Source organism: Ranitomeya variabilis, chromosome 1 (genome assembly GCF_051348905.1).
Source record: "Ranitomeya variabilis isolate aRanVar5 chromosome 1, aRanVar5.hap1, whole genome shotgun sequence".
Classification (NCBI taxonomy): Eukaryota; Metazoa; Chordata; class Amphibia; order Anura; family Dendrobatidae; genus Ranitomeya; species Ranitomeya variabilis.
This window is the reverse complement of record NC_135232.1, coordinates 749,360,981-749,374,485: the sequence shown is the minus strand read 5'-3', so window position 1 is coordinate 749,374,485 and position 13,505 is coordinate 749,360,981. Positions and strand designations below refer to the sequence as shown.

Genomic DNA, 13,505 nt, shown 5'->3' with positions numbered 1-13,505 from the left:
TATTAAAATGGTGTTGAGGGAATAAAGCCCCTTAACGACCGCCGTTTTAATGCTTATTGGCAGTCGTTAAGGGGTTATTAGAAGCTCTAGAGGCAGATTGATAGGTAGATGTGTGTCTGGCCCATTGATCTTAACAGCTTACCTAAATTGAAAAAAAATGTGGATCTCTCTGGAATAAGACATCGGATCGCAGCTATCAATCCAAAATAAAGCAGAATAATATGATCCTAGGAAGTGTAATAAAGCCTGAATGAGTAGGAGATGGGATAAATAACCAACAATCACTGCGTGGTGATAAGGCCGCATGATCACATCTGTTACATAGTTGTACAATATAATTTGTGTATTTCACCTTAGCTAATACAGCTATGTTTTGCATTCTGGGAAAGCACTAGATCATGGTAAAATATTACAGTTCCATAACGTTACACCATATACACCACACCCCTTCATTAAGAGTGGTGTGTACAAAGCAAGTCTTAATGAATCGGGGCCCCCAAGAGATAAATTTCACGACTGCCGAATACACTGGACCTAAAAATGAGCGATTTAGTTCATTTTCTCATGTCAAAGGGAACCGGTCATGTCCCTAAATGTATGAATATGCAGATTTGGTGTTAACCTGCAGGTTAACGGTGTTCCAGTGCAGCCTGGTCGCTTAATTGAAAGCATGGTCACCGGAAGGAAATAGACTTTATTCCTCCCAGGAGTCACCAGCTTTCAGTCAGAGAGGCGTGCACGGAGTGGCTTCAATTATCACTACAATACCCAGTGAGCTGCGGATGTAAGTACACCCTGGCGCTTTGATTGACAGCTCAATGGACCAGAGGTTAATAATGACATTTTTCATCTCAGGAAATTGAATCAAGTTTGATAATGAAGAGGCTAGCAGAGACGGTAGCAGTAGTTTAGGAGGGTGGGAAGAAATAGAAGCTAGGAGTACAGCCTTAGAGGGTCCATAGCTGGAGAGTAGATTAGTCTGGCTGGTTATGAATTTTGTTACTAAATCATTGTACATTTACATCACACAATTGAGAAATGATGGGGCCCCTGGCACAAAGAATGCCTGCACACTTAGAACTGTAAAGCGCTGTGGAATATGTTAGCGCTATATAAAAATAAAGATTATTATTAAACAAATATGTGCATGGTAGCCAATAATGTAAGTAATCATTACCTTTGCTTGTAATCTTCCCCCTAGCGTAGATCTAGCATGGTAGATGACAATTAAAACATCGCCTTGCACAGTCACATCTAAAGGAATTTCAGCTTTGCCATCTTCAGTTCTGAAGTCTCTGTATATTGGAAATAACGTGGAGAAAAAGCTTAGTAGCCACAAGTAGTAAGCCAGTCAGATATGTGACAAAGACAAGCAATTGCCTACATTGGAAGCGAATTGTCAGAATGAAGAATTAACCGGTTACCACAGTATTATGCATTTTCAGCACTTTTCCAGAATAAAGGTTTCTCATTCAAGGTCTGTTTTTCATAATCTTAGCAACAGAAAATGGAGTAGAATGGCTATGAATGGGCAATAAAATAAATCAGAAGAAGAAAAATCTCAGCGCTTCGCGTCTCCAGTCTGTACTGTTCACACACATACAGACACTGGCAGCATGGAAGCTTGGCTGAATTCACGGAATTTGACCACCAACTGAATGGGGTCGACACCAGTAGATGTCAATGGGAAAAAGGGGTTATTGTCTGATACGTGATTACTCCCCTCCCCCATTGATCACACATGTATGCCTGCACATGTATGAAAGAGTAAAGGATCGGCATCTGCCTAACAGATACTTAAAAGATTTCTTAGAGGGGAAAATAAAAAATAACCAAAAGGAAATGTAATTATTCTAAGTTCCCTAATTGCTATAATTAGCAAGTCACACTTGTCTAGGTAGGTTAATCACCACAGAATTAAAATGTTACACTGACAGAAACCTTTCCTAGGAGAAGAGAACAAAAATTAATAAATCAATAGCGCATATTTGTGCTTTTTTAATGCCTCTCCCTTGACGAGACTAGATAGGTAGTGTTTCTGGAAATGTGTTGACTTGTAGGGTACAAAATACTCTGTCGTTTCCTTCTGAATGAATGGCTATGTAGTGCGGCTATGGACTGTAGTCGCTCCATTCAGTTACAGCATGTTCCAGAACAAAAATGCAACACTAGACAAACCCTACATGACTGAAAAGGGAAGTCCAAGAAATAAGGCTTCCACAAGGATCACCACTGCTATTGTTCTTACTGCTGCACTGTACATCCTCACTATAGACACATAACATACTGTACAGACCTCATTTTATCATATTCTTGAGATGTAGTGGCCACTCTTTCGTCACCAACGTACACTTCACAGAAAGGCCGGCAGCCATTGCGCAGTTTGCTGAACAGCGGCACAGGAGTCATAGCTATGGCCTTGATTACAATTGGCTTGCTATGTGGAATTATGGGCTCCTCTGCCATCATATCACACATGTACTCTATGTACCTGGAAGAGGAAATAACAGATCTGTTTCTAGCATCTTACTAGGAAACTGATTACCGTATATACATTCAAGGTTTACAAAAGGCATGCTCGGCAAGAGTGCTAGGGTCATAAACACTAGGGATGAGCGAATAGCTTCGGATAAGCACGAAAACTATTGTACTTGTACTATTTTGCTGCACTGGTTTGAAGGTGCCATGTCCCAATTGGTAGAGGCCCTGAGGTGCTAGAACAGCAGAATCCCTCATAAGTGACATCATTTTACAAACTACACCACTCAATTAATTTATCTAGGGTGCAGTGATCATATTGATACTACATGTGCCTCACAATGTTTATACCATTGTGCAGTGAAGAAAGAATAAGTTACATTTTTACTACTAAAATGTTGTTATAATTTTTATAAGGGCTAATAGAAAAAAATGGACCTCAGCTTGTTGTGCACTCTCTCGAGTGCGCCAATATTCTACATGTAATCAGGAGCTACTTTTCAAACACAGTGCGAAGCTCAGAAGGGATTGAGCGCCATACTATAGTGCAGATTTAGGCCTCTTTCACACTTCCGTTTTTTACAATCAGTCACAATCCGTCAAAATGTTGAAAAGACGGATTCTGTGCAGATTGTAAAAAATGGATGCACTGGATCAGTTTTTTTGACGGATCCATAGCGTTTTCCAAGCGATCTGTGTTTGACAAGTGTGACCAACTTTTTACTATTGATGCTGAATATGCAGCATCAATAGTAAAAAGATTAGTGATGAGTGAGTGCACTCGTTGCTCGGGTGACCTCCGAGTATTTATGACTGCTCGGAGATTTAGTTTTCATCACTGCAGCTGAATGATTTACAGCCACTAGCCAGGCTGAGTACATGTGGGGGTTGCCTGGTTGCTAGGGAATCCCCACATGTAATCAAGCAGGCTAGTAGCTATAAATCATTCAGGTGCCGGGATAAAAACTAAATCTCCGAGCACTAACAAATACTCGGAGGTCACCCGAGCAACGAGTACACGCGCTCATCACTAAAAAAGATATAATGTTAAAAAAAAATTTTTTTTTTTTATTTTTTTTTTAACCCCTTCATGACCTTGCCGTTTTTTGCAATTCTGACCAGTGTCCCTTTATGAGGTAATAACTCAGGAACGCTTCAACGGATCCTAGCGATTCTGAGATTGTTTTTTCGTGACATATTGGGCTTCATGTTAGTGGTAAATTTAGGTCGATAATTTCTGAGTTTATTTGTGAAAAAAACGGAAATTTGGCAAAAATTTTGAAAATTTCGCAATTTTCACATTTTGAATTTTTATTCTGTTAAACCAGAGAGTTATGTGACACAAAATAGTTAATAAATAACATTTCCCACATGTCTACTTTACATCAGCACAATTTTGGATACAAATTTTTTTTTTTGCTAGGAAGTTATAAGGGTTAAAATTTGACCAGTGATTTCTCATTTTTACAACAAAATTTACAAAACCATTTTTTTTAGGGACCACCTCACATTTGAAGTCAGTTTGAGGGTTCTATATGGCTGAAAATACCCAAAAGTGACACCATTCTAAAAACTGCACCCCTCAAGGTGCTCAAAACCACATTCAAGAAGTTTATTAACCCTTCAGGTGTTTAACAGCAGCAGAAGCAACATGGAAGTAAAAAATGAACATTTAACTTTTTAGTCACAAAAATGATCTTTTAGCAACAATTTTTTATTTTCCCAAGGGTAAAAGGAGAAACTGGACCACGAACGTTGTTGTCCAATTTGTCCTGAGTACGCTGATACCTCATATGTGGGGGTAAACCACTGTTTGGGCGCACGGCAGGGCTCGGAAGGGAAGGAGCGCCATTTGACTTTTTGAATGAAAAATTGGCTCCAATCTTTAGCGGACACCATGTCGCGTTTGGAGAGCCCCCGTGTGCCTAAACATTGGAGCTCCCCCACAAGTGACCACATTTTGGAAACTAGACCCCCCAAGGAACTTATCTAGAAGCATAGTGAGCACTTTAAACCCCCAGGTGCTTCACAAATTGATCCGTAAAAATGAAAAAGTACTTTTTTTTCACAAAAAAATTATTTTAGCCTCAATTTTTTCATTTTCACATGGGCAACAGGATAAAATGGATCCTAAATTTTGTTGGGCAATTTCTCCTGAGTACACCAATACCTCACATGTGGGGGTAAACCACTGTTTGGGCACATGGTAAGGCTCGGAAGGGAAGGAGCGCCATTTGACTTTTTGAATGAAAAATTATCTCCATCGTTAGCGGACACCATGTCGCGTTTGGAAAGCCCCTGTGTGCCTAAACATTGGAGCTCCTCCACAAGTGACCCCATTTTGGAAACTAGACCCCCCAAGGAACTCATCTAGACGCATAGTGAGCACTTTAAACCCCCAGGTGCTTCACAAATTGATCCGCAAAAATGAAAAAGTACTTTTTTTTCACACAAAATTTCTTTTAGCCTCAATTCTTTCATTTTCACATGGGCAACAGGATAAAATGGATCCTAAAATTTGTTGGGCAATTTCTCCTGAGTATGCCAATACCTCATATGTGGGGGTAAACCACTGTTTGGGTGCACGGCAAGGCTCGGAAGGGGAGGCGTGCCATTTGACTTTTTGAATGGAAAATTAGCTCCAATCGTTAGCGGACACCATGTCGCGTTTGGAGAGCCCCTGTGTGCCTAAACATTGGAGCTCCCCTACAAGTGACCCCGTTTTGGAAACTAGACCCCCCAAGGAACTTATCTAGATGCATAGTGAGCACTTATAACCCCCAGGTGCTTCACAGAAGTTTATAACGCAGAGCCGTGAAAATAAAAAAATAATTTTTCTTTCCTCAAAAATGATTTTTTAGCCCACAATTTTTTATTTTCCCAAGGGTAATAGGAGAAATTGGACCCCAAAAGTTGTTGTCCAGTTTCTCCTGAGTACGATGATACCCCATATGTGGGGGTAAACCACTGTTTTGGCACACGTCGGGGTTCGGAAGGGAAGTAGTGACGTTTTGAAATGCAGACTTTGATGGAATGCTCTGCGGGCGTCAGGTTGCGTTTGCAGAGCCCCTGATGTGCCTAAACAGTAGGAACTCCCCACAATTGACTCCATTTTGGAAACTAGACCCCCAAGGGAACTTATCTAGATGTGTAGTGAGCACTTTGAACCTCCAAGTGCTTCACAGAAGTTTATAACGCAGAGCCGTGAAAATAAAAAATGTGTTTCCTTTCCCTCAAAAATATTTTTTAGCCCAGAATTTTTTTATTTTTGCAAGAGTAACAGGAGAAATTGGACCCCAAAAGTTGTTGTCCAGTTTCTCCTGAGTACGCTGATACCCCATATGTGGGGGTAAACCACTGTTTTGGCACACGTCGGGGTTCGGAAGGGAAGTAGTAACGTTTTGAAATGCAGACTTTGATGGAATGCTCTGCGGGCATCAGGTTGCGTTTGCAGAGTCCCTGATGTGCCTAAACAGTAGGAACTCCCCACAAATGACTCCATTTTGGAAACTAGACCCCCAAGGGAACTTATCTAGATGTGTGGTGAGCACTTTGAACCCCCAAGTGCTTCACAGAAGTTTATAACGCAGAGCCGTGAAAATAATAAATGTGTTTCCTTTCCTCAAAAATATTTTTTTAGCCCAGAATTTTTTATTTTTGCAAGAGTAACAGGAGAAATTGGACCCCAAAAGTTGTTGTCCAGTTTCTCCTGAGTACGCTGATACCCCATATGTGGGGGTAAGCCACTGTTTGGGCACATGCCGGGGCTCGGAAGGGAAGTAGTGACGTTTTGGAATGCAGACTTTGATGGAATAGTCTGCGGGCATCATGTTACGTTTGTAGAGCCCCTGATATGCCTAAACAGTAGAAACCCCCCACAAGTGACCCCATTTTGGAAACTAGACCCCCCAAGGAACTTATCTAGATGTGTGGTGAGCACGTTCAACCCCCAAGTGCTTCACAGAAGTTTACAACGCAGAGCCGTGAAAATAAAAAATCATTTTTCTTTCCTCAAAAAAGATGTTTTAGCAAGCAATTTTTTATTTTCACAAGGGTAACAGGAGAATTTGGACCCCAATATTTGTTGCCCAGTTTGTTGTGAGTACGCTGATACCCCATATGTGGGGGTAAACCACTGTTTGGGCACACGACAGGGCTCGGAAGGGAAGTAGTGACATTTGAAATGCAGACTGATGGAATGGTCTGCGGGCGTCACATTGCATTTGCAGAGCCCCTGATGTGCCTAAACAATAGAAACACCCCACAAGTGACCCCATTTTGGAAACTAGACCCCCAAAGGAACTTATCTAGATGTGTGGTGAGCACTTTGAACCCCCAAGTGCTTCACAGAAGTTTATAAAGCAGAGCCGTGAAAATAAAAAATAATTGTTCTTTCCTCAAAAATTATGTTTTAGCAAGTAATTTTTTATTTTTGCAAGGGTAACAGGAGAAATTGGACCCCAACAGTTGTTGCCCAGTTTGTCCTGAGTACGCTGGTACCCCAAATGTGGGGGTAAACCACTGTTTGGGCGCACGTCGGGGCTTGGAAGGGCGGGAGCACCATTTGACTTTTTGAACGCAAGATTGGCTGGAATCAATGGTGGCGCCATGTTGCGTTTGGAGACCCCTGATGTGCCTAAACAGTGGAAACCCCTCAATTCTAACTTCAACACTAACCCCAACACACCCCTAATCCTAATCCCAACTGTAGCCATAACCCTAATCACAACCCTAACCCCAACACACCCCTAACCACAACCCTAACCGCAACACAACCGTAACCCTAATTCCAACCCTAATCCTAACCCTAATCCCAACCGTAACCCTAATCCCAACCCTAACCACAACTGTAACCCCAACACACCCCTAACCCTATCCGTAACCCTAACCACAAGCCTAATCTTAACCCTATTTCAAACCCTAGCCCTAATTCCAACCCTAACTCTAATTCCAACCCTAACCCTAAGGCTATGTGCCCACGTTGCGGATTCGTGTGAGATTTTTCCGCACGATTTTTGAAAAATCTGCAGGTAAAAGGCACTGCGTTTTGCCTGCGGATTTACAGCAGATTTCCAGTGTTTTTTTGTGCGGATTTCACCTGCGGATTCCTATTGAGGAACAGGTGTAAAACGCTGCGGAATCTGCACAAAGAATTGACATGCTGCGGAAAATACAATGCAGCGTTTCTGCACGGAATTTTCCGCACCATGGGCACAGCGGATTTGGTTTTCCTTAGGTGTACATGGTACTGTAAACTTGATGGAAAACTGCTTCGAATTCGCAGCGGCCAATCCGCTGCGGATCCGCGGCCAATCCGCTGCGGATCCGCGGCCAATCCGCTGCGGATCCGCGGCCGATCCGCTGCGGATCCGCTGCGGATCCGCGGCCGATCCGCTGCGGATCCGCTGTGGATCCGCTGCGGATCCGCGGCCGATCCGCTGCGGATCCGCTGCGGATCCGCGGCCGATCCGCTGCGGATCCGCTGCGGATCCGCGGCCGATCCGCTCTGTGTGCACATGCCATAACCCTACCCCTAACCCTACCCGTAACCCTAACCCTACCCCTAACCCTACCCCTAGTTCTAACCCTAGTTCTAACCCTAACCCTAGTGGAAAAAGAAAAAAATATATTTTCTTTATTTTATTATTGTCCCTACCTATGGGGGTGATAAAGGGGGGGGTTTATTTATTATTTTTTTATTTTGATCGCTGTGGTAGAACCTACCACAGCGATCAAAATGTACTTGTAACGAATCTGCCAGCCGGCAGATTCGGCGGGCGCACTGAGCATGCGCCCGCCATCTTGGAAGATGGCGGCGCCCAGGGAGAAGACGGACCGACTTCGGGAGGATCGGTAAGTATGAGGGGGTGGTGGGGGGGGTGGATCGGAGCACAGGGGGGGGGTATCGGAGGACGGGGGGAGCGGACAGGAGCACGGGGGAGCGAACAGGGGGACGGAGGGGGGTACCGGACAGAACGGAGGACTGGGGAGGAGATCGGGGGTGGTGGGGGGGGCCAGAACATGATTTCCAGCCATGGCAGATGCTATTGCAGCATCGGCCATGGCTGGATTGCAATATTTCACCATTTTCATAGGTGAAATATTGCAAATTGCTCTGATTGGCTGTTGCACTTTCAACAGCCAATCAGAGCGATCGTAGCCACGTGGGGGCAAAGCCACCCCCCCTAGGCTGAAGTACAACTCCCCCTCTCCCTGCAGATCGGGTAAAATAGGAATGAACCCTTTCACCCGATCTGCAGGGATGCGATCATTCCATGACGCCACATAGGCGTCATGGGTCGGGAAGGGGTTAAATCTTCATATTCTCACCTTCCCGCGTCCCTCGCAGCCTTCCCAATGCTCCCAGTAATGCCTTGTGAAATGACCCGATGACGTAGCGGTCTCGACAGACTGCTACAGCATCACAGGTCATTCTCGCAATGCACTACTGGGAACGGGAATATCGCGAGGATCACCAACGCTACAGAGGACGCCGGAAGGTGAGAATATCAAGATTTTTTAAATTTTTTTTATTATTTTTAACATTATATCTTTTTACTATTGATGCTGCATAGGCAGCATCAATAGTAAAAAGAGAGAGCGAGAGAGAATTTCCCTGACTGGAAATTCTTCAGCGCATGCCCGTCGCTGGATTCCTGCTTTTCACAGTCAGCGACGGATCCTGTGTTTGTAGGCTTCCAATATAGCCAATGACAGACGGTGCAGGATCCGTCGCTGCGCAATTTTCCGACGTGCACAAAAAACGTTTCTATGTGAGTTTTCTCCACCTGACGGACAGCGATTTTATGACGGATCCAGTGCATGACGGATGAAACGGAAGGCCATTCATCACAATCCATAACTAATACAAGTCTATGAGAAAAAAAACGGATCCAGCAGAAACATTTGCTGGATCCATTTTTTTTCCACAAAACGACACATTGTGACGGAAAAAGAAAGACGGGAGTGTGAAAGAGGCCTTACTGTTATGGTTTGCATGTGCCATAACCCACTGGGAGGTGCCAGAACAGCAGAAACCTCCCTCATAAGTGATCCCATTTTACAAACTACACCTATCAATGAATTCATCTAAGGGTGTAGTGATCATAATTTATGTTTTTAGGTTTTGGTGCTTTTACACAATAAAAACTTATAATAAAATTATTATTTTTGAATCTCTCTATTCTGAGAGCTACAACTTATTCTTCCACTGATAAGTCGCCTTTGAGCAGCACGGTGGTTAGCACTGCAGCACTGGGGTCCTGGGTTCAAATCCAACCCAGGACAACATCTGCAAGGAGTTTGTATGTTCTCCCCGTGTTTGCATGGCTTTTCTCCGGGTTCCTCCCACACTCCAAAGACACATTGATAGGGAATTTACGGTAGATTGTGAGCCCCATCGGGGACAGTGATGATAATGTCTTAAAGCGCTGCGGAATAAGATAGCGCTATATAAACAAAGCATAATAAATACAGCTCCGTTTTTTGTGGGACAAGATCACGTTTTTAGAGATACCATTTTTATTTACATTTGTTTTTTGATTGCATTTTATTCCACTTTTTGTTAGGCAGTATGATGAAAATGCATAGCTTTTTGCCCCTTTTTTACTGTGTTCACTTAAGGGGTTAACTAGCGTGAAAAAAATATATATACTTTTTTTTTAAAATTATTATTACTTTTTGATCGTTTTAAAAATATTGTTATATTTTTTACTTAACTTTTTTACTTAGTCCCTCTATGGAACTTTCACTTTCAGCACTGTGAGCGCATTACAATACTATGTAATTGTCGGTCCTGCACTGCTATAAGCCCCTTAGATCATGTTCTGTGCATGGTCGAAGGGGCTTGCCGTATCCTGGTGACCTGGATGACAACCTTGGGTTACCATGGCAATGATCTGGCCTTCACGATGACGTTGAGGGGGCGTCGAACTGAGGGCAGAGAGAGTACTCCTCCCTCTACCTGCCTTTAAATGCTGCGATTGATATCAATAGCAGATTTTGGGGGCTAAACTGCCAGGGGAAGTGCGGGCACTGCTCCTGGCAGTGAGAGTTGGGTGTCAGCTGTGATGTTCGCTGAACACCTGGTGGCAATCACGTGCAAAAAAGCCAGGAAATGTCCCATACGTCCAAGGTTGGGAATGGGTTAATTGGAGCCAGGCTGCACGACTGGATCATTTCATAGAAAACAGTTTGAAGATTAAGCCGGGGATCATAGGGAGAGAAGAGACCAATCCGTTTTCACTCCGCACTATTGTCTCTCAAAAAATACACACATGGGAGGAGACCTGACAATCAAATGGAGCAACATTGCGTTTTTAAAATATATTTTCTGTGAATTTTCAGATAAAAAAATGTACCTGCTGCATTGTGTAGCCAGGTTCTGATTTCATGCTGTCCTTGGTTTGGACAGTATGAATCAAGTGACTGGTTCAGTTTATAGGTTTACAATGGAACCAATCAATATATTAACAAAAACAATGTTTCAATTTTGGTGCATTTTACAAGTATGTCCTCTGTGCTACATATTATGTGTGCATACCATGATAAGAGCAGCGCAAGGGTCAGATCTCATAGCATATGCAAGCATTAAAGGGGCTGACAACATTAAAACTGCGAGAATCTGAAGCACCAATTGAAAACTTACCTTTTATGAGAAGGCCAGATACCAGGCGGACACCTCTTCATGCTAAACATATATACAGCAGCTTCAGCAGTGGTAAAAAGGCGACAGAAGCACAAAAAAGAACAAACCACAACAGCCGATGCGGCTCTTCCATCCTAAGAAACAAATATTTTGTACAAAATATGACACTATTTTATGACTAGAGCGTCTTTTTGAGAGGTAATAAATGAACACACACCGAATAAAAAAAATATAAATGGAAAATATGAATCTTAGATTTTACTAAAAGTATATTGTTCCAAGTCATCCATGCATAACTATTGGCCCACATACTGTTCTTGTGCAGGGAGTCCTTAACCTCATTATTGAAAGCCATCACTTCACATGGTGATAACTTCCTGATCCATTCTGCTGGCACCCCCACCAAACCATAGAACAGGGCTCTAAAATACCCCGTATGAAAAATAAAAAAAGCAGTGGTCACAACTTTCTAAGGGACTGAAACAAAGCTGAATATATCCCGGTAGTCCCATAGAAATTTAATTGATGGTGCATTTACGCACAGGAAATAAAGGGTTATTCTCAACACTGAAAGGCAAATACATGTAGAAAGCTGAATCTAAAGAAGTACAGAAGACATACTAATTTATTTACAGGTAATGGTATTTTCCAGAACCCATGACAGGTGAAACCTGACCTGAGAGAGGGATCTGCCCATCAAGGACAGGAGACCTCCAGAATAAAAGTGTAGGATCTCTCTGCTGCATCAGTTGGGTTACAGAGAATATTGGACATGGAATTTGTAGAAATCCCATCCACTATGCTGTAAGTATCCCAAGGAATTCCTTTTGACATATCTTCTGTATTTACCCACCAATGGAGAGACTTGACAGTAACCGAGGAAAGGGTTACGCTTCCTTCTAGATGTCCTTTTAGCTCCTTTTCGCTTATTAAAATCTCCCGATGAAGTTTTCTGATGCAACTGAGCCCACAGGACCGCTGGAACACAAGAGGTCAGAGACCCCCAGCAATGACATGGCCTTCCTGAGGGTCATGGGGGATTCTTTATTGCCTTTAGCACCTGATCTGACACCTTTTCTAGGTTTTCCTATTGAAGGTTACAGATTTCGTTTATCGCATCTAACAGAAGGCCTAAAAAGATTTGATTTTTTTTTTTATTTCAAGTTCAGAACTCAGATGCATTAAAGGTCTTGCCTATAAATCAGGAAATCGCCCAAGTATCGAATTAGAAGGATGTTTGGTTTCCATACATGAGCTGTCATTTCCACCATCACTTTTGTAAAAAACTGGTAGAGCCATTGATAAATCGAAGGGAAGAGACCTGAACTGGAAATGACTGATCCTTCCATTTATGACTATAGCCACTCTTACGAATTTCTGATCTTCTATGTAGATTAGAACGTTATAATATGCATCCTTTAGGTCTAGAAGGATCATTTACCAGCCCGGAAATAGGCCGGTCAATTTTATAGATTCCATCTAAGGATGGGTTTTTAGGATCTAGACTAGTGTTTTCAGGGTGAGGATAGTCCTGAAAGAGGCAGGCGTCTGTTTGTTTGTTTTAACAGGAAAAGAGGAGAATAGAACCTCCCTCCTTCCTATTCTGTTCTGTTCTCATAGAGGTTCCGGTAGATTTTTTTTTTTTTTTTACCAGTTCCTGAACTTTCATTTTTAGGGCCAACTGCTCCGCCCACCCCAAGACCTCCAAAGGGGCATCACCACAGCGGTTTGAGGGGGAACAGCAAAAAATTCCAGTCTCAGGCTCGATCAATTTGAGAATTCATTAGCTCAATGGCGTCATTGGGAAGACTTTTTATTCTCAGAGGAGGGACCCCCCCCCGAACATGAAACCTCTGTTCCTTCAAAGGTCCTCTTCCCCTGATCTTTCGAAGGTCTTCTATGAGCACATTTTTTTTTTTTTTTTTTTACTATCACCGCCTTTGTCTAGCTTGTCATCAAGAGAGGGACCAAATAGATTCTCTCCTTTGCATGGAATGGAACATAATTAGCTTTTAAGCCCCAGGGCTCTTCAAGTTGCATTTGAGAGAACGGGCGATCTGCTGATGTATATGCCAGGAACGCATCAGCCCTCTACATTTACGGGATACCTTGCGGTTTTTATTCCTTATCTGACTTTCCATTTCATCAACCAAAACCATCAAGGTCATAGCTGTCGATGTGGCAGCTATAGCTGGTTTCAGTACTATTGCCAAGGATTTCCAGCTATTTTTTTGGGTAGCCAATCTGCCTTTTTATGTATAGGATCTTTAAGTGATGACAGTCACTGCTACACCTATTTTTGTCTCTATCCCATAAGGCTCTCTCATGCTCCTCAAAAGGGATATTTTCTTTTTAATGATGAGGGCAGCGAACCCTTCCT

At 42.8% G+C, this 13,505-nt stretch overlaps 1 protein-coding gene across 1 annotated transcript in view; it reads right to left on the bottom strand.

Moving 5' to 3' along the window:
- The window catches only part of GAK (cyclin G associated kinase), a 175,941-nt gene that overhangs the window by 56,651 nt on the left and 105,785 nt on the right, over positions 1-13,505 (bottom strand). Inside the window, exons 15-17 of the mRNA XM_077270235.1 lie at positions 11,126-11,259; positions 2,297-2,491; positions 1,178-1,295 (exon numbers count right to left, since the gene is read on the bottom strand). Of these exons, the coding sequence (XP_077126350.1) occupies positions 1,178-1,295; positions 2,297-2,491; positions 11,126-11,259 (447 nt within the window). The remainder of the gene's footprint in view (positions 1-1,177; positions 1,296-2,296; positions 2,492-11,125; positions 11,260-13,505) is intronic.